The 22,200-nt window shown below is 38.6% G+C and overlaps 1 protein-coding gene across 4 annotated transcripts in view; it reads left to right on the top strand.

The window, feature by feature from the left end:
* The window catches only part of LOC104956505 (pituitary adenylate cyclase-activating polypeptide type I receptor), a 23,251-nt gene extending 1,892 nt beyond the window's left edge, over positions 1-21,359 (top strand). Inside the window, exons 2-15 of one of the 4 annotated variants that reach the window (XM_010783984.1) lie at positions 2,274-2,442; positions 5,541-5,637; positions 10,055-10,165; positions 10,278-10,378; positions 10,460-10,557; positions 11,249-11,381; positions 12,951-13,104; positions 13,590-13,650; positions 14,301-14,370; positions 15,044-15,135; positions 15,967-16,050; positions 17,450-17,579; positions 18,501-18,542; positions 19,212-21,359. In XM_010783984.1, coding sequence (XP_010782286.1) covers positions 2,401-2,442; positions 5,541-5,637; positions 10,055-10,165; positions 10,278-10,378; positions 10,460-10,557; positions 11,249-11,381; positions 12,951-13,104; positions 13,590-13,650; positions 14,301-14,370; positions 15,044-15,135; positions 15,967-16,050; positions 17,450-17,579; positions 18,501-18,542; positions 19,212-19,436 — 1,440 coding nt within the window. In that variant the 5' untranslated portion in view covers positions 2,274-2,400 and the 3' untranslated portion in view covers positions 19,437-21,359. The remainder of the gene's footprint in view (positions 1-2,273; positions 2,443-5,540; positions 5,638-10,054; positions 10,166-10,277; positions 10,379-10,459; positions 10,558-11,248; positions 11,382-12,950; positions 13,105-13,589; positions 13,651-14,300; positions 14,371-15,043; positions 15,136-15,966; positions 16,051-17,449; positions 17,580-18,500; positions 18,543-19,211) is intronic. The other 3 variants (XM_010783986.1, XM_010783987.1, XM_010783988.1) reach the window with 3 other exon arrangements.
* Positions 21,360-22,200: the final 841 nt, after the last annotated feature.

Raw genomic sequence — 22,200 nt, forward strand, 5'->3', positions numbered from 1 at the left:
GTGTGTGTGTGTGTGTGTGTGTGTGTGTGTCTGCTGGTGCTGGCCAGTGTGTTTTGTGTTTGCAGTGATTCATTTTGTTCAGGAAGCTGTGTGGATGAGTAAGACATGAGAGGGGGGGGGGGTGAAGAGGGAATGTTTTGAAGTCAGACCCAGGCATACACGTCATCTTAAAATAAATCTGTGTTCCTTCCAAATTTCTACACATTTCTACTTTGGTAATCAACTTGTCCTTCATAAAATATATGATTTGTCTCGATATTCTCTTTTACAGTTATTTAGAGTGCAGGTGATGACAGATCTTTTATAACGTCAGTCAAACAACAAAAAATGCTTCCTCTGTGATTTGATAGAAGGGGTTGGGACGAGATATGAAGTGACGCATACCCGCTGAAGCGATGTGTATATTTATGTGTGTGAGTTGAAGACAATGTAGTGAAAATATTTGGCCCGAAAATAAAGCTTATTGTCATTATAGTTGAATCATGACTATTCCACCAGTTTTTCGGGTTGAAGAGAGAAAATTGTGGAACGTTGCAAAGGTTTCCTATGAGTCAATTATTATGTTGTTATACAGACTTTAAACTTTTGGGCAAAGTAAGTCTTGGTTTCTCCTGTTGACATACACATCTCCTGTTGAAAGCTCAAACAATAAAAAATGTCAGAAAGGATATGTATATATACTAGTGTATATGTTTCTCTGAAAGAAAGTTGAAAAAGCCTTGTGAGCAGTGAGCTAAAACTCCTAAGGTGCATTTCTACAAGAGACATGCAGTCACAGAGTTTAACATGCATTGATGTGGGCTGATGGGGGCTAAAGAAAGGTGATTTAACAACCTGCAGTTTAAAGTAATTCAGTGTTAAATTTGTGTTCAATTTTGGATAAATGCAGCAACTACGGTGCATTTTCTCCACTGCACCTACAAAAGAGCTCTGAATCTCTTTGTTATCAGCCATTTTAATGGGTGTTATCAGTGACTATCAGCCTTTTATATGTTGTTCAAAAGGACCGTGCTACAGCTACTAATTGATTTTATCATCTATTCACACAGTTGATTACCAAAAGAAGGAATACAAGATGACCAAACTGACATATAATAGTGATTATAACAGGAACAGAAGCAGAAGTGAGGTGACGTAGTATCAAGATCGGGATACTCTATAGTGGGTGGAGGTCTGGGGCCGTGTACTATACAGTATAAGACACAAAACATCCAGGGGACAGATGTATGTGTCCTATGTAAAACCAACAGAATTGTTTTGTCTTTGAGCTTAACCCTTAGATGCACGAGTGACTGGACCCTACACTCTTCCATAAGTGGGTCTAAAAGGACCTGTATTAGAATAATGTGTTTTTATGCCATTTTTGTCATTTTGGTTAAGAAAAATCACTTGTATAATATTTAGTATTATATTTTGGTTCACACTAGAAATATTTTATATTTAATTTTTCACAATTTGTAATTTTATAATTTTTTTTACATTTTGGAAAAAAACGTTTTGAACATATTGTCCCAAGATCTCCGCTATTCTGAGACCCCAGTATTCCAGTCCCTTTTCAAAACTCATCTCTTCTCCTCTTGTCTACTCATAGCCCCCCACTTAGACCCACTTATGGAAGCTTGGGGTAGACATCAAGTTTCATTTGACAAACGTCGTTATTTTACATTCAAACCTATTTTATTTTTTTTACTAAACCTGGCTGAGTTGTTAGTGATCACACTAAAAGAAGTTGGAAGTTGTTGTGTTTGTCATTATGTTACGTTTTATTCAGTTTTAAAAAGTCCTTTTTCACTTCCACTTCACTAGTTTGGCCCGTCCGACTCATTACAATGGTAGCGAAAACCACTGATAACATTCATTGAATCCTCTGAAAACAATTCAAATGAGTTGAATTCCCTATCCAACTGACTCGCATCTTTGGCTTCTTAATGGCAACTGTGTTCGATGCTCATGGTATTGTAGTATTTTGAATTCCCATGTTTCTACGTTAAGTAACATCAAAGATATTGTCTAAAGAAAACACTCCCCACTTTTCAACTCTTAAAAAACTAAAACATTTCCGCTGCTGCAGTTAGCAACAACACTTTTCTTTACTCAAGTTTCCAAAACATGTAAAAGGTTTAATAGTAAATTATTTCAAAATGTCAATCTTATGTCTGTATAGTGCTTTTCTTATAATAATATAACAAATAAAAAACGGAAGCAGTTTCCTGTTGTGTTTCCTTGTTGTTGTTTGTTCCCTTTCAGAGCCTTTTTCTCTCTGTGTATTTCAGAGCCCTTGATGCTGAAGAGTGGTGACGCTGAGGGGAGCAATTTCAGTGCATCCCTGTGAAAACACACACACTGAGACACACACACATATTGAGGAGCTTTGTGGATACAAGCCCTTCAGAGGAGACGATGAGAGGCTACCTGCTGACTGCAATCTTTCTGCTGCCCTTGGTGAGTAGTTTGTGTGCATGCATCTATGTTCTTTGCACACTTGTATGTGTGTAAGTGGGTGTTTTAGGAGCATACAAGAATGTAGAATCATATTATATATAAGGGAGTGAGTGGGTTCACATCTCTCCATCATCAGCCCGCTCTCTCCTAGCTTCAGATTTGGTTTATTTTTACTTGTGCACTCTGGTGGGTGTGTGTTTATGTCAGGCGCTGGAAGCGTGGAAATCACCATATGCCGCATCAGCACATCAGCATACGTTACAGGTCCACGATCAGCTCTGCACTAAGACGACTGGCCGCCTTACAGAACAATAACAGATGGCCCAGCTGACCAGAGAGCTGCCTATCCATCTGCTGTGACTCACTTTTCTTAGAGGCCTCAGTGAAATAAAACGAAGAATGCTGAGGATGTTGTGCAGGATGTGGGGGAGGAAATATATCCAGCTCAATGCAGCAGCAGTTTCAGAAGCTACAGGTTATAGTTGGTGAATGTAAAAATACATTTATTATGTGACCTTGATATACTTTGAATGTAATGATGACTACTTTATCTTAACTAATCATAAATAGAGTTCAAATGAATTCACAGTGCGATCTTGCAGTAACAAACATCTTCTCCAACCTAAAATGTGTGACAGGTTCCTCCTCTTGACTTGTTAGCACAGTGCACTGTCAATCTGACCTTCAGCGGCAGATGTGGCAGATACGTCTGTTATGATGTACTTATTGTGTGTCAAACAGGTCTCTACGCTGGGCCAGTGGTCTGCAACGTCAAATTTGAATTTTATTATCCACGCTGTGAGAGCTACTAAGTTATCTGGCCGTTGAAAAATAGCCTAGGGGAAGGAAACACGGATCTGCAGCTTAAAAATTGACTGTTTATCTGGACAGACATCTGTTCAAGGGAGAGGAGGGGAGTTAGTGGGGAAACAAAAATATTGATTGGTCTTTTGTCTTGTGCTATTCGTCATGGTGCCCGTTTTAGCAGTCCTCAGTTAACCTGGACTGGGTTGCAGAAGCTCTCAGTAAAACCAAGTCTCTGTCCTTCCTAATTTCTCAAAAAGCTAGTTTCGAGCTAGTGGTTTCCTAAAGATTGCACTATTAAAAACAACAGAAAAAAGACACCTATTCATTTGTTTGTCTGTTAAATATGAAGCCACAGTACAGCCAGGAGACGGTTAGCCTAGCTCAGCATAAAGATGATAAAGGATGGAAAAGCTTTCCTGGATCTAAGGGTAACAACATCTGACTCCCAGCTGCTGTAAAGCTCTCTAATTAAAAAGTGATGTCCTGTTCAAAAAGTTCAAAATAGCATTTGGCTGCGTTAGGGGGGGTTGTGTCCATGATTGTTCTTCCTAGTCTCAGTGGGTTGCCTAGCAGTTGCTCTGGGGGCAGCCATCAATGGTCCGGCCCATAACCCCATCCTAAAACCGCAGGCGTCAGCAGCAGCTCAATCTTCAGTGGTGTGTGTGTGTGTGTGTGTGTGTGTGTGTGTGTGTGTGTGTGTGTGTGTGTGTGTGTGTGTGTGTGTGTGTGTGTGTGTGTGTGTGTGTGTGTGTGTGTGTGTGTGTGTGTCTTTGCAAATGTGCATTGACATTGAAATAACTAAATTCTATACACATTTTAATTGCAGCTAAAAATAAAAAACGCTTGTAAACTGAATAACACATAACCTGCTATCTAGGATATGACATCATACAGTATATTGATGTACATTGATGTATAACACATGTCATCTAACTGGCCTGCTGCAGTCATGCCAAACAGATATTAGTAATCTGCATGCAATTATATTTCATTTCTAGGAATCCTTGCATACAATATGTATTGGCTCCAAGCTGGCTACCTGCTGCTTAGCAACATGGATGCTTGCTGCGGGTACAAAGAGATTGTTCTTTCAAGCAATGCCAGTGTCCGTTTCATTAAATAATATCAAACACTCCTGACAACATAAATGAGAGTTCCTTAATATCGTTTTTGTTTTTGTTATGCCAGCATGGTCTCCGTGTAGTTTCCACTGCTTGATAAGGGTTGTCTGGAAATGAAATCGCATACAAGACAAAACGAGATAAAAGATGTCTCTGATGATGTTTGGCATAATTCATGCAGCGTTTAAAATTCTGCCCATGTGCTGCGCTTTAAAAAAAAAGAAAGAAAGGAAGTGAATCCTAGGACATCTTCACAGTCGGTTGATGCCCTATCTTATCAAGGCAGCGAGGCCTGGAGTGAATTCATATTGGAGCGCAGGGAGAGAGTGATGAGTCAGCCACGGCTCAGAGCGCCGGGACATATTACACCTATCAGTTCACTGTGAGCGTGAAGGAGAGGCAGTGCATGAAAACTAAGGGTGCAAAGCAGAGATTGGCCTTAAGAGTGCTAGAGGGAGAGTTATAGTTGATAGACATGCAGTTCCTCGACAACCTCTGTGAAAATGGATTTCCTAAACTTCAGTTATGCGAATGTTTTATCAAGTGGAGCAGAATGAGGATCTGGGAAGTATGTTTGGGAGGAATTGGATGTAATTGCTCAGAGGTTTCATGTCATTGCACAAAAATGGACATGAATAAGCAGATTCTTGGAACGCAAAAAATTGGAACCTCCACGTAGAACTCCATCAAACTCCATTTGGTTTAATTTGGATAGAAAAAAGAACCAGAAAGTTAAAATTAAACGTTTTTTTTAAAGATATTGTGAACTTAAAATCCAACACTGCTAGCTACACCACCCACTAGCAAGAGTCATCAAAACTAGAGAAAAATAGGATGTTGGTGCTAAACAGGATACCTGCTTCGACAAATATTAGACATGCATCCCGACAGATATAAAAACAGTTGATGCAGGGACACAGAATAAGTTTAAATTGTACAATATTAAAAATGTTGGATAAAAGCGATAAAACATACTTAATTTAGTCACATTTATCACATAAAAAGTATTCATTTTAACTTTAGTAGACATGACTGTGTTTACTGTTAGATGTATTTCCTGGCTAGAGCAAGAGGCTGTTTTTTCAGGGCATTTAAGACCTTATTCTAGCAGTCTCTCAGTGTAGTATATTTATTGTGACCCTGTATGTGTTTTCTGTTTATTCTCTCCAGGTGGCCTCAGAGTCCGGGCACTGTCTAATCAAGCGTGAACATGAGAAATGCATGGAGAATATCATGACACACGAAACCAACGATGACCTTGAATTAGGTAAGTGAGGATGTGTCTGAAGGTATCAATGTGTGTGTCTGTTCTGGCATTCTTCTGTTTGCATAATGAGCCGTGAAGACGCTTACATCTCATTAAACACAGATATGCTGAGGAAAGTCATGCTTCTCCTAAAAATGTAACTTTCCGGGAACAAAAAAAAAACAGGCTTTGTTTTTTTATACTCAATGATCTGGTTTTCTGTTTATCCAAACATTTTTAGAAAGCTCAGAGGATTGAAACACGCGTGCTGGTTTCTATCATGTTCGAATTACAAATACATCACATTGACACGCTGCTGAACAGGACAGGCAACCATCCGGTGATATATGATTCACAAACCAAATGTCTGCCTGTAATGTCACGCTGAGCTGCTTTCACATATCTCACGTCCCTTTCCCCCAAAAACACAGGATGTGTGATTCCTGGAAGCAATTATTTTCTTGGCCATGGATTGTGGTTTTCATTAGCAACGAGCTGCAGGCCTCCCGCTGCTCAAAAGTTGCCCAACAGACTGCATCTCCCAGACTGCACTGTGACTCACGGCTTCAATGACAACCACGGGGATTCTGGAAATAAACATGAAGCATGAAAGATTTGAAGTGAAAGATAACAAGTTAGAATAAGATGGAAGCTGTTGGTTCATCAATAGATCTCAAAGGTCAGCCTGCAAACTTCCTGTGTGCTGCTCCTTCAATTATATCTCTTATTTTTAAATCTAACCTAGAGTTGTTCATGCCTAAGGAAGGTGACATCACAGATTTCGTTTATAAATGTTTTCAGTTCACCCCTACATTTTTGGTTAACATGAAGCAATCTATTTCCTTATTCTAACGCAATTACTGAAACTTATTTTTGTATTGAGCTATCGCCTCTCAGAGCCTATATGCCTGCCTCGTCACTTTTACTTATATGCGTTTCCTCTCGTCCCTTTAAAAGGAACCGTCCTGTGTTTCTGCTGACAGCAAATCGTTGCTGAGGAAATAAAAACGCCTGGTTTGCAGAAATCTGACTTGGGGCTTGAGAAAAAGTAAAATAGGGAAAAATGAGAACAGGGAAGGAATAAATAAGAGAAAGAAAAAGGAGATCTTTTTTTAGCCTTCTAGACGATTTATTTTTCATAAAAGAAAAAACACTTCGAAAAGCATATTTAATGATTTATTTGTTACTTTCTCTATAATTGAGGTACTCAGCAGTCTACACACTGTGCGAAATTGATAAATAATGACTTGTGTCTGTCTGGTGCAGTTATCTTCATACAGATACACTTAGAACGTTTAGAATTTAGAAGAAGTGCAAATAGAATAGTGGATTTTAATGCAAAGTAAAGCTTCTTCAGTCAACAGTTTCTCAAAAGCTAAATGAGGATGAATATTGGATTTTGACACCGAAACATAACTGTCACAATAAAGAACATTGCATTTAAATAAACGTACAACAAAATTGAGAGTAGTTGCAGCTCTACTGACATTTAGCAGCTTGTTTTGTCAGCACTGGCAAAGCATTTTCTGGCAGAGTTATATTTCAAGAATATTCCTCCATTCAAATCATATGAGTGCAATACATCGCCCTTAGAAAATGACTGACTTTTACTGACTCATACAGCAAAAGTCCGTAAAGGAAAACCCCAAAAAGTCAGTCGGGTTTTTTTTGTGCATTTAAATGGTCCGCAAAGGCTAAAGTTCCCCCCCGAGGGAGTTACTCTCCCACCTTTGTGTACTTCTGTCACATAGTGACATCACTACTTAACACATGCGCTTCTATTGGATAGCGCTCCAACACATTGTACGTGATAGACTAAGGGGCGGGACATCTCTAAACAGTTGACCAACCACAACAGAGCCGGCCAGTTTACCAATCAGAGCAGACTGGGCTCTGGTTTCAGACAGAGGGTGAAAAGAGGTGCTGCAGCACAGGCAGTATGAGACAAATAAAGAGCTTTTTGAACATTAAAGTAGGGCTGCTCAATTAATCGTATTTTAATCGCGATTACGATTATGGCTTGCAACGATTACAAAAACAACGTAATCTAAATTAAACGATAATTTTTTTATTATTATTATTACTTTTTGTTTTTTTTTTGTTTTTTTTTATTTGTTTTTTTTATTTGTTTTAGTTGAATTATACTTAAAGTTCAGGGTAATCAACTGTTAAAAACATACTGCTCAAATATTTTTCTCCAATAAATGGATGTTTTCAAAGTCAATGAATAATTGCAATTACAATTATTGACCCAAATAATCGAGATTATGATTTTTGCCATAATCGAGCAGCCCTACATTAAAGCATTTAAACATGTCACAGGAGAAGCACAAAATACAAATATGAACCTGAAAATGAGAATACAAACTAAAGTCATTGAGTCAATGACTTTTGTTTCCTTTTTAGCCTTTATAAGATTCTCACAAAGCAAATGTATCGCAACGACAGACATATTCAGCTTGAGCTCCATGACATGTTTTTCCTCTTAGACCAGTATTAAAGATTAATACAAATAATTATAAATGAATGGGGAGAAATAAGCCCTGATCTGTATTCTGCTACTGTTGCAGCTCATGACTCAGAATATAAAAACAAATCTTGCTCTGTTGGCTGATAAGATCAGCTTTAATGAGAAAAAAAACGTGTGTGTGTGTGTTCACATACTCAACACTATGCATGTGCAGTCTGTGTATCATAGCAGCCCAGTGAATATTCAGCGTACTATGGGATATTGTGTGAGATAGCAAGTGATGCAGACAGAGTGCTTTATTAAGCCGGTTACGTCTGTGGCTCAGTGCGGCTCATTTGGCTCCGATGTGCCCTTTAAAAGGTAATTGGCTTCGTGTCCAGCTCACCAGACAGAACCAGAACAGATTACGGAGCCAAGCAGCATATAGAGAAAGGTCTGCAAAACACACACATACACAAACTCACACACACACACACACACACACACACACACACACACACACACACACACACACACACACACACGCATGCATGTCCAGGAACACATGCACGCACACACAGATGCAGCAACGAACAAAAACACCCTGAAAATGCTTGAGTGTGAAAGCGCATCAAATCAGATTTGGACCTGCCTCTGCAGCACTATAAAACCAGCCGCGCATAAACAATGTGGTAAACCTGCAGAAATGGAGAAAGAGAAAGGGGAAGGATGGGGAGGCTGGAGATAAAGAGCATCATCTAAGCAGAATAGAAGAAAGATAGACGGAAAAATGTCAGCTGTGAAAGGGCAGTACTGAAGGGATAATAATATTATGTTACCATGACTCAGGTAATAATCTAGGTTTATCAATAGAAGGAGACCAAAACATGTTTTTAGTAGACTTTCATTTTAGCCTGTTTGGGAATGGAGTGGAGTCTTTATCTCAGTTTGGACAAACAAATATAGAATGTCAGATGTATTGCTGTGATCTGCGATGCATCTGTACATACGAGTACTTTAGATTATAGACCTTTAGTTGCCAGTTTATTCTATCCGTGCTGTAATCTACAATTCAGCTCAAGTGAGCTCAAAGCTAATTCCTGTTGACTTTTGGTTCCACCGCTTGCATTAACACTCACTCCTCTCCCTGCATTACATCTCTTACATTGCTCTGCCATTTAACCTCGCCATGATTATCAACATCGTTTACTAAATGACTTGCCGCCCTTTTGAGTGCTCGAGGTGGCATTCTGCAGAAAGCTGTGTTGAAGTTTAATTAGCAATGACGAGGTGAAATAGTCTGTTAAAAACAGCATCTCCAGTAACACGGGAGAGGGAGCTGATCATTGATAGTTGTAGTGTATAACAAGTGTGTGTTTGTGTGTGAAGCACAGGAATGTATTCTAATGTTTCAGTCGATGTGTTCGTCTATGAATCCGGTTCAATCAACAACAGAAGATGAAGCTAAAACTAAATGTTCAGTTTTATTTATTTTTTAGGAGGGAGTCATTTAAAAGATAGCTGTTGGAGCCCATCATGACGTCATTTAAAAAAAAAAAAAAATGTGACAAGAAATATCATCTGAATCTGCAATTATAACTCAATTAGTTTTTCCTACGTGGGTTTTGTTTCTCAGGCTACACCACAGGCAGTCGTATCTTATTAAATCAAGAGAGGTAATATGATATTGAAGATGCCTCCATGTTAGCATTATTCCTGTCCATGTGGGTGCCGTGAAAATGCTCCATATCTCTGGAAATTAAATCCCTATCAGCCCCTGTTTCAATTATCTTTCATTCCAATTAATTCAGATCATAGTAAGTGTCAGTATCATTTCATCAGTTTTATAACAGCAGAATGATGCTGACAGTGTGTGTGTGTGTGTGTGTGTGTGTGTGTGTGTGTGTGTGTGTGTGTGTGTGTGTGTGTGTGTGTGTGTGTGTGTGTGTGTGTGTGTGTGTGTGTGTGTGTTTTTTCTTGTCTCCACAGGTTGCCCGTGGATTTGGGACAACCTGACGTGCTGGCAGTCGGCCAACGTGGGCGAGGTCATCGTGGTCAACTGTCCGGAGCTCTTCCACGACTTCATGGACCCCGAAGAGGGTGAGAACAAGAGGGAGATCAGATGTGTTTCTTAGTTTGAGTTCATTTGTATTTTAAAAACGAATCCTCTTTACTTTAATCCAGCCTGAGGCATGTGTGTTTTTATTTTCAGAGATGGGGAGGATCAGTCGTAACTGCACCGAGGAAGGCTGGTCTGAAATTTACCCTCACTATGTGGAAGTCTGCTATTTCTTTGAAAACGCCACGAAACCCGTACGACCTTGTTAACCTCATCTGAATTGAGTTTGACTTTATCATGAGCACACATGACTAACCTCCTGTCTCTAACATCAGGACCTGTACTACGCCTCGGTGAAGGCCCTGTACACGGTCGGATACAGCACCTCGCTGGTGTCTCTGACCACAGCCATGGTCATCCTCTGCCGATTCAGGTGAGCGGCACACAGTCAGCTGCCTTTTGTTTCTTTGACCATTTAAAAATAAATCTAAAAACTCAATTAAAATAAGCTCTAATGGAAAAACGGTACAATGACATAAGGAGTTAACCAATTCACAAAATAAATGCTTTTTGGTTTACATGTTTGTCAGTGCTCATGTATCAAAGAGAAATTGTGATTAAATGCTTAAAAACTTAATATATTAAATATCTTTCAGTTTTGCACCAAGACATTTTACACCTTCACTTATAGCATTAGAATATTTACATTTATTTATTTATTTTTGTCTCACTTCTAAACCAAGAAATGATTAATAAGAAGACAAAAAATCTAAAGACAAACGATTCGATGATCAAATATAATTGCAGCCTTTCTGTCTATACATCCAGATGTTTGCTGACTGTTGAAAGTCTTTGGATATAATGCTCCAATATCCGATGCAATTCCTCTACTAAGCTATTGTTGTTTACACATGAACAATTAAACATGATTTATGACGGTGTAGCTCAAGCAGATTGACTTAATTACTACTGGATGTAGAGTGAACATTGAGCAAAAGCAGCCACACAAAATAAACATAAACATTAAATATGAAAAAACCAGATGATGCAATAATGACTTTGCTAAGATGATGAAGAGTGAAAGCAAGAACATATTTGATAAACGTTCTGTCTCTGGTCTTCAGGAAGCTCCACTGCACCAGGAACTTCATTCACATGAACCTCTTTATGTCCTTCATCCTGAGAGCCATCTCCGTCTTCATCAAAGACGGCGTGCTGTACGCTCAGGACGACAGCGACCACTGCTTCGTTCAGACAGTCAGTAACACTTCTTATACCGTGTGGTCATCAAGACGGCCAAATGCACTGACCAATTACTCTCCAACAGGAAGGAAAACAAACATGAAGGCTTGTTTGGCTATTAATCAAAATCAATATTTTGATGATTAGTTCATTAATTTAAATTTGGAGCAGATCATTACGAAATGAGGGCTTTATAATTCTTAATGATCTCCGCTCATGTTTGGAGTTTGTTTTGGCTTAAGCAAAGTGTTTTCAAGATTTCTGGGTAATCTGTTCCAGAGAACCTAATTAAAGGATTTCATCAAAGTGCAGCCACTCATTTTAAAAAGGAAAGCAAGCGTGTAGAATATGATCAGGCCTGTTTTTCTGTTTGAGATATTATACGGGGGATTTGTAGACAGAGGGCTTGAAACACCTCTCCTTCAGTCTTTCCTTTTTGATACGCACCTTTTGAAGAAACTTCAATCACATGCAAATGTTTTACAAAAAAGCAAACACACTATTAGATGACTAACACTCCCTGATTACAAATGCAGAACAAGCTCTTAGCCTTTGTCTGGTAACCACACACGGCACAGTGTTGTTAAGCATGATAAATAAACCTAATTAGGTACGCTAATGGCTTCAGCAAGGCCAGTGGAAATCTTCTACTCCACGCTCATTAACATATCAATGGTTACTTTGCCCTCTTTTTCAACCGTCACTATGGCGATCACAGGTCAGCATCGTGGCACCGCGCTGTAATTGGTTGACCCCACTCAGAATATGGACCCCCTCATTAACATGGTGTCATTAGATTACAGGGCACCTGACATGTAGAGTGGGTCTCCACTGTGACAACATGTTCAGTCCACACACAGTTTCTAGACGCTCCATTTGACGGTAATTGCATTGTTGAGTGTGTAGCAACCCCCACCCTATAGTGACAACGATCTCTGTGTACGTCGGGATTTACAAGAAATAAAGACGTTTGTCAATCTGACATTTATTGTCTTAAGCTCTGAAAGGAAAGGCTGATCATTAAACATGGATTTGACGTTTGAATCTGCAACAAGATGTTTTTTAACAACCACCTACTTGTCAGGAAATTATTCAAATGTACCTCAAATGGTGAAGGTCTAACAAATGGTTCATATTCAGATTACTTTATTGTTCATTTGCATATGAGCACAGCACACAATAGACAACATTTATAAATCTTATAAGTCACCAAATATGACGAGTAGGTTGTTCTTCCACTGCCATGTAAGTTCATCAAATCAAAACAGCAGTGCATGATACTCAGCAGGATTTAACAATACATCGAAATAAGACATAGGGGCCATTTGCAAGGGACCTATTTGAATTCTCTTATTGAGAATAGTTAGAGCAGATGGAATAAAGGATTTCCTGTAATCGTTGTTCAAGGCCATTAGGATTTTCATTCGGCACTTTGATGGCAGCAGCAGAGACTTGGGTCGTTGTATATCTGGATTTCCTTTTCGGTTAGGGATTGAAATAGCTGTTGGCACATTGAATATTTGATATACCTATTTATTATATTGTTGCACTAACGCACCTCACCTTGTGTTTTTTCCCGTGCAGGTGGCGTGTAAAGCAGTGATGATATTCTTCCATTACTGTGTCATGTCCAACTATTTCTGGCTGTTCATCGAGGGGCTGTATCTCTTCACTCTGCTGGTGGAGACCTTCTTCCCTGAGAGGCGCTACTTCTACTGGTACACCATCGTAGGCTGGGGTGAGTGTAGATATTATTATTTATGGTGGAAAGCAGCAACTCCTCTCTCTGTTCTGTAAATTCAACTATTCATGCAACAGTTTTTAACCTGTAAAAGAAAATGTGCTTTGTTTGAATACATTTGATTTGTATTCTCATGTGTTATGTTTAGGGTAATAATTCTGTGACATTACCATATCGTTCTTTTTATTTAATAACACACATTCTAGTTTCTCATCGTCATTACCATTGGTAAATGAGATTAAACAGCTGAAAGAGCTTATATTTGCCCAAACCTCTGAGATATGGGCCAACCTGTAGTCTAAAAAACACATTTTAGCATTCTTCCTCTGCTTTTGTTATAAAGAAGACTTGTAGTTGTTATCTTTCATATGGTTTTAACAAGCATAAATGCAGTAGAATGATATGAAACATAATAATCTGTTGTAAAATGTATGTTTTATGTAAGATGTATTGCCTTTCTCTAATGTGTGATTGTTTTACAGGAACTCCCACCATCTGCGTCACTATATGGGCGTTTCTGAGGCTCCACTTTCATGACACTGGGTAAATCTGTCATTGGCTATCTTCATAAGGTACTACACAATATATTCAGAATCAGAGCAAAGACGCAGATGCCTTCGGGTTGCTGAGACCCAGAAGTATCGATTTTGTTTAAATATAATTCCTTCCAAATGTATTTATTCTTCACCTTTGGAAAATTATGAATAAGGAAGAATTCATTGGTATGGATAGGGTAATACCTCCCTTCATTCTTGACACCAGATCCTTTATTTATGTTGACATTTCTTTGTTTAAATCAATGAATAAATGCCATCATATTCTTACTGTAGGAACTGATCATGGGATTAAGTAACTAAGAAACCAATGTCTTGCGATGCATATTCAACATTTTAGAGGCTTCCAGTCGCTGTTTGAAAAGCTTTTAGTAACTCATAAATTCTTTATAATTTCTTTTGCACAGAATGATACAGTATGACATTAGAAAATGATTTTATATGATTTTCTAAGGTGAAAACACAGAGTTATGCCTGCTTCCATTGTAAGCCTTCCTCTAGCCTCTCACCCTGCCATTAAAGCCTCCTGATTCTGCAAATGGCCACTTCATGCTTGACGTATAGTACGATGCTTATTATTTCCAAGTATTGAGAGAAAATGTTCAGTGATTTTTGAAACGCACTGTTCTCCTCCTCCAGATGCTGGGATACGAATGAGAACACTGCCCTCTGGTGGGTGATCAAAGGACCTGTAGTGGCCTCCATTATGGTGAGTTGAAGAATTCACATTAAAGGTAGGGTAGTTAAGAATGGAGAAACCAGCTCGAGGGCGCTAGAATTTGAAAGTACGGAGCCGGAAAAAATGACCAATGAGGGCACGAGATAAGTTTGTGCACAGATGGAAGGCTGACAGGCAGGTAGGCCATCCAGTTATTTTAGCCGGGCCGGCTAAAATTTATTTTATGTATTTATTGTCAATGCAATTCATATATTCATTGCTATCGGGATGTTAAGAGAATTCCATGGAATATAACAAAAAGTGTTTCTGAAGTGAATTACCTACCCTACCTTTAAGAGACTATTCACATTAGATAACATGAACACTTGAGTCCATCATGTAAATGTGCCAGATTTAACCATAGAAGCTTATTTTCATCTGTAGTCCCTGGCAGGTTGATGACATTAAGAGAACATACATGAGCACATAAGCACAGTAAAAAATACATGAGCACAATGGCAGCACATACAATATGCCCAGTTAAAAACCGTTTTACATGCAACGGACACAAAAGCACATACATAAGCAAAGATAAAAGCTATCTTGCACAGACAGTATGACATTTCTGATCTATTATTTTTGGAAATGCTCGCAATCATTGCTATTCTAGCTGGGATGGAATGTATAAAAACTCCTGCCAGATTGATGGTATTTGTTTTCTCAGATAAACTTTGTCCTCTTCGTTGGAATAATCATCATCCTGGTGCAGAAGCTGCAGTCCCCGGACATCGGAGGGAACGAGTCGAGCATTTACCTGTAAGTAACCAGCAACTTCAGAAACTCCAGTGTTGTATGTTGAAGGAAAAAAGTGTTTTATATGAAGTGAAGTGATATGATTTTAAGATCAGTGTATGCTTATAATTTGCTTATAAACTACTCTGAAGCCTAAATAAACATGATTACCCTTAGTTCCAAAGATGAGCCACTCAATATTAAATTTCTTAAATGTGTCAATGTATCACAAGATCATTTTAGAGTCTGCAATAGTAAGGAAGACATTACTGTCATGACCTCACGCTTCTACGACACAAAACTCAGTCTTTTGTTATTGTTTTGATTGAGAGACAGCTAGAAGCATTTACTCATAATTGGGTAAATTTTGGCCTAAAATACCTGTAGGCCAGTGGGCATTGTCCCTTTAAACACACTGTCTATTACTGATACTTTAACACAGGAGCCATGCATTTAAAAATGGTTTCTTTTGTAGCCATACTGTAACATTCAGATGCTTATCTTTAAATCTCAGATGTGTCCTCTCAGATACTTTAAATACATATGTATGAGTAGTACCTGTTGTCAGGAAGCTGAAGCCTCATTATGGAGTTGTACTGTAGCCAGACATCCCTCCTCCCACAGGACGCCGTCTTCTGAGGCTCTGCAGATAATGTCATTCTCATCTGTTGCTCAGACCTGTGCGTGCGTGACCAAGTGTGAATACTTGTGCGTGTGTGTGTGTGTGTGTGTGTGTGTGTGTGTGTGTGTGTGTGTGTGTGTGTGTGTGTGTGTGTGTGTTGTGTGAGGCTTTGTGTTTGTGTCCCTAAAGACACTGTCTTTGTTGTTTTGTTGTGTTGTCTTTGTGCTGTGTAGCAGCTGTGCTCAGAAATGCTTCAGTGAGCCCACACAGGCTGTTCAGCATTCGTGCAGGATGTCAGAGTTATCCACCATCACACTGTAAGTGTGTCTGTGTGTGTGTGGTATGTGTTTATGTGTCTGTTTGTTCTTCCACACGTGTTTGTGTATGTGTCTTGTGTCAACTGCATGTGTATATATGTGACTTTGTGTGTTATGCCAGAGGTTCTTGCTATTCGTTCACTTTTAATTTGTTTGTATGTCATGTGCTGTATAATAAATGTTTTATGGTTCATTTCAATTAATACATTTGAGTTATTACAATTAATTCCCTATTCCTAATTCATTATTATTATTATTATATTTTTTTGTAATACTATAATGTCCTCACTAAAACTCAAACCACTCCTCAGATAGATACAGAAGGAAACACACACTCACAGAATGTTGTTAATCCAGCAGATAAATGAAAACATGTAGTTTTGTCCAGATGGTTAGATTTTCTCCTTAAGCTGACTTGACTGCACTTTAAAACCACTGTATGTTTCTGTGTTTTCCATTTGTTGTGTGTTTGTCAGTCACTATGTTTCACTGCATGATGTGCACCCAGATTATATAAGGACACAGCAATACTTGTTATGACTGCAGGGATAGATTGTAAATGTCAACAGTTTTGTATTTGAGAGTGGGTAAGTACACCAAATCCTACCTTATGTTTAATTGATAGGGATACAGCTTGTGTTTTTCTGTATTCTCTGATTGTCAACAAATCCCATGAAAGACTAAAATCAACCGAGTACAACCATTACTCAATACTTTCTCAGTTCCCTAACAAATCCCTTGTGTAATCGCTCTTACTGGAAATGTAGATCTAAGTAAAAAAGGCACATTTAAAAACAGCTATCATCTTCTAAAAAAGCTTTGCACCGTCAACAAACAGCAGTAAATCCTAAAACAAAACAGTGACCCCTAGTTCATAGTGTACCAATCATCAAGTAATATCAGCCTGTGTTACACTGTTTTAAAACACCAGCGCCTTGTTTTCCGACAACAGTGGAGGTCTGTTGCGAAGCAGAATAGAAAATATGTCTTTGGCCACACGCAATACTTGTTGGGTTCAATCATTTTGTGTTTTTGGTCTTTTGATGGGACTTGTTGACACCTTATTGTTCATTATCAACACAGAAATAATCGTGTGACTGATTCTGCAGTCATTCTTCATTTGAAACAAGATTGATACATGGATCCTCCAGTTTTCAGAGGATGTGTGTCATCACATTGCATCAGGGGCTCTGCTCTCTTACATCACATCCTGCTGACCAATCACACACGACTTTGATTTGTGCTTGACCTTCTGCTCAATCTTATTAAACCTGTGTGTGTGTGTGTGCGTGTGTGTGTGTGTGTGTGTGTGTGTGTGTGTGTGTGTGTGTGTGTGTGTGTGTGTGTGTGTGTGTGTGTGTGTCTGTCTGGGTGTGTGTGTGTGTGTGTGTGTGTGTAGGCGTCTGGCGCGCTCCACCCTCCTGCTCATCCCCCTGTTTGGTATTCACTACACTGTGTTCGCCTTCTCACCTGAGGATGTCAGCAAGAGGGAGAGACTGGTCTTTGAACTGGGACTGGGATCCTTCCAGGTACAACAGGAACACCACATGATGAATGAGAGAACATAATGTTTACATAATTAAAAGAGGCTCTTTAGAAGAGAGATAGTGATATTCAAACACTGCAATGAGCTTAATCGTGAAGACAGCATGCGGCCTTTCAAGGTTTTTTTAGAAAAGCTTGTGAAACTATGAATAACAACTTCAGTAGAAGTGATTCATAGATGTGAGAAGAAGATGATGCTATTAAGAGTTCAAACAAAGGTACTGTAAAAATGAATTAATATTGCATTAAGATTCACAATTATAGAATAGCTTTCAAATAAGGGACAGTATCTTGTCCCAGGAAGAAACAAAGAACATTTAAAGTAACAACTTTTTGTCTTATTAGAAAGAGAATTGAATTTCTTGCTGTTGGACTGATGGTTAGACACAACAGACACAACAGGCAGAACCTTTTCATACATTTTATAGGCACTATAATACATTGATGAAATAATCAGAAGATTCATCAATAAAAGTCTTAAAGTGACAGCCACAAAAACCGGTTCTGTACGTTCGGTTCTATTTTAGGCGTTAAACATACCATCCATCTAAACTTCAGACTAAGCATTAAAACGCCACCAAAAGACACTTCTAAAAAATAATACATACATTTACCGGCGTGAGCCAAGACTCTATATTTCTGCCAATTGTTATAGATAAAGTATTGGGTCTCAAACCTTTAGCAACTATAAACAATGGCAAATATATGTTTAGGGAAATACAATCGTTTTCCTAAACAGAAGCTCCTATTCTCTTATATGATAAAGAGGTTCGGTTTACTGATGATCCATTACAATCCCTGGAGGCTGACGATAGAAAGCAGATACTTCTTCAGAGCTGTCAGCACACACTGTCCTTTGCCTTTGGGTTCACTTTTCTCTTATGTGTTGTCTCTTTTCTCCTCAGGGCTTTGTTGTAGCGGTCCTCTATTGTTTCCTTAATGGAGAGGTAAGCCCCTGAATGAGTCGTCCCTGACATCTTGTCTTTCTGACACCTATTGATACCTGAAATGCTCTAAATGCTATTGTTGATGCATATGAGCATATTTTCGGATAAAACCGTATCACTTGACTTACTGTGAACAACATCTATAATGTATAAACAATTAATTACGCTCAATGTGTAGTTTCCTATAGGTCATTTTAAGTGGTCCTTTAGGCTTAGGTATCACTAAAAATGCATTAACAGGTCTGTGTGTGTGTGTGTGTGTGTGTGTGTGTGTGTGTGTGTGTGTGTGTGTGTGTGTGTGTGTGTGTGTCTTTGTGTGTGTGTTTGAATTGTATAGTCATATACAGTATGAACACAAATTAATTGTTTGTTTTTTGCCAAATGAGTATTCAAATGAAATGACACCTGCTCTCAGTTGTATTGAATTAAATAAACAAACAAAAAAACAACAACTTTAAAAAGTGTGTGTTTCCACAACTTTTGACCTCTAATGTAAAAAGATGATATTATGCTATTCCAGCCACTAGATTCAAGTTTAGCTAGATGATATGGTCAGTCCTCCTTCACTTATTGTTAACAAAGACGCTCCACAAACACAACTTAAGTGTGCTGTACCTTTGGGTTGGAGCTGGTGCAGCTTAAAGTACATTAAAAAATGACCTTGTGAAGTTTCTCCCTGAAGGTGCAGTCGGAGATCAAGAGGAAATGGCGCAGCTGGACGGTGAACCGGTACTTTGCTGTGGACCTGAAGCAGCAAAGGCACCCTTCGTTGGCCAGCAGTGGGGTGAACGGCGGGACTCAGCTGTCCATCCTCAGCAAGAGCAGCTCCCAGATCCGCATGTCCTCCCCGCTGGCGGAGAACGCCAACATCAGCCTCCCGACCTGAGCGTCTGATGGGCCGGAGTCAACGTCAAGGTGCCGTCCCACTCACATCCTGACCAACCAGAGCAGACCAAAGCGGCCCCTCAGACCTCTCACATTTTGTAGTTTGGCCTTTCGAAAATGAGGTATTTCTGAAAGTATTAGAGGAGCATAGCTGACTATCATTTCATTTGACTATAAAATATTATTGAATTTATTTGGATAGTCTACTAAATCGTATTAATGATGCACTTATTTTAAGTGTTGAATTCCACTCAGAGATATTGGAAATCCTGGAATTTTAGCCCCTGTTCTTGATTTATTTATAGATAATATTAATGTAGAGTTGGTGCCAAAAAACAGTCATAGCTATTGAGAACAACTGTAGTTTAATTATTAAATGAATGGGTCCTATTTGGCTGTTTTAAAGTAAAGTGCATCAAACAGGTTGCCGGACTGGATCGATCTCGTAAATGTCCAAAATGAAATACCAACCAAACGTTCGCCTTGCTTGTAATAAATGCTCATTGTTTAAATGTTTCATCATAAATGTAAAACATTTTCTACAATCAGCCGTAAGTACAGAGTATGTCAAAAGATATTTTAGGAAGAGAAAAAAAGAACTGATGAACTTTGTAAATAGTTACTTTTAGTGTCGAGATCAGAGGTTTCTTTTCTTGTTTTCGCATTGCGCACTATTGTAATGACCTTTTCAACAAAAGGAACTGGAGCCCAAATCTGTAGACTTCATCACATATCCTGATGACCCAGAAGACCCTGCCTACTATACTCTGAACTATTTGTTTGTAATAAATAAAAACACAGACAGTATTTATAGAAGAACACACGTGCCAAAATGAATGATAACTGTAGAGCAGTGGATCCCAAGGTTTTACAGTATAAGATTAATTTGAGCTGTTGTATCAGATACAAGCGAGAAAATAAGTTATTTTGCTATTTAATTATGTTTATTTATAATTGGTTTATTTTTCTGCTAAAAAATGACATACTTCAAGTCTTGTCTTCAAGCTTTTCTTATTACACAATCTGAGCAGGTAAAATCCGGCTTTGTTTGAAGTGCTCACAACTTCTGACGAGGTATTTTATTTTAAAGGTCACAAGACAAAAAGAGCTGGTAACCACTGCTGTAGAGGATGCACAGGACGAAAGGGAATAACATGGTTTTAAACGTTACAATCTACACTCTAAACTGATTTATCCTCACAGCTAGTGCTAGTAGTTTGCTTCAGTTAATTGAAGTCACAGACTTTTTTCTGGTCTTGCAGACTGTGAACGTAAACAGTGCCATTTAATGGATGGTTTCACATAAAGGTCCTCACAGTGCCATGCGTTTATACATGCAGCATTTTGTTATTATAGGCATCAAGAGTCATCATGCTCTGGACTCTATGTGCTAATTGTTCTCTAAGCTCCAACCCATCGTGCCATAATAAATTGCTCTTTATTTAAAAAATATTTTTGAATGAATCATCTCCTAAACTCATATTCCAAAGTGCCTAGTCACAAATAGCTATCAATTTTAGTTTCATCACAATAAACAAAAGAAACGTATTCCCTGCAAAGAATGTACAGAAGGTGTGTTTCTATTGTGTGCTATAAAAAAAAGCTAGCTTATTTATTGGCGAAATGTTTCAAGCGAAAAGAGTCCTGTTATATAATGTGTTTGAGACTTGCACTGATGCTTTTTTTAGCCTCTTCGTTACAACCATCATCCGTTCAATATAAGTCCGTTTCAGTTCAGCACCACGTCAGATGCACAACCAGCTTGAAAAAACACTTCATGTTGTGACAGTCGAAACAAAAGGCTTTAATGTGAAAGCTCCTGACAATCGAGTGTTACCCCTTTTCCACTTCCTGTTTTTTTTTATTTGTGCAGAAAACTAAGCTAAACAAACAATAACTGTCCGGCTGGGGGAATAATTCAATAAGATGAAATGTGAAACGGTGTGTACAGAAGGATTTATCCACAGTATTTACTCCAGATACTTATTTTTTGTATTGTCATTTGAGTGGATTAAAAGAATGTAGATTACATTTATGAATATCATCGAGCAGAAAAGGATGTATATTTATTTTCCATAAAGCAGTGCCATGTGAAATAACTCAATGTACAGTTTACATGCTTTCTTATGTGTCATTCATGATGTATGATTTCATTTAAATTGATTGATATTGACTCTCTTGGTCAAAGTGCCATACATGCAGTGCCATAACCGGTGGGATGTGATGTCTCACTTCTAATTTTAAAAACAAAACAACAAAAACACTCACGGGATGTTGATGTCCAAAGCCGCAGAGGATATTGTGAGAGATAAAAAGATTTAAACTCTAAAAATGAAACGCACACACTCCTGAAGAGATGTATCAGTGTTGTGCATTTGCTTGGCTGCTTTAGGAAAAAGCCGTGAGGTGAGATTCTATCAAGGGGAAGGGGAGCCAGAGGTGGGAAAAAAAAGACTTTTTTAATTAGGGAGGTGTTAGAAGGTGGAACAAATGTGACAGATAAAACACAAAGTGTGTACGAGGGTGAGATAAAACCCTCTGCTGCTGCTTACGTGTTCTATCGCCAGCCGTCACTCTGAGTGTGAATGCACTCAGACGGAAACGACCATGTCTCAAAGCTGTTAGTGTCTGTGAAAAAGAAGAGTGGAAAACTCCTCACCTGACCATGTCTGTGCTGTATATTTGTCCACCACAAGGTGACAGCAGAGTGTTAGTATTTTAATTTGATTCTTTTTATGTAGAAGTTTGACTGGCATTGATTTGCTTCTTGATC

This window comes from Notothenia coriiceps, unplaced genomic scaffold, assembly GCF_000735185.1.
Source record: "Notothenia coriiceps isolate Sejong01 unplaced genomic scaffold, NC01 NC01_scaffold00026098, whole genome shotgun sequence".
NCBI classification, from domain to species: domain Eukaryota; kingdom Metazoa; phylum Chordata; class Actinopteri; order Perciformes; family Nototheniidae; genus Notothenia; species Notothenia coriiceps.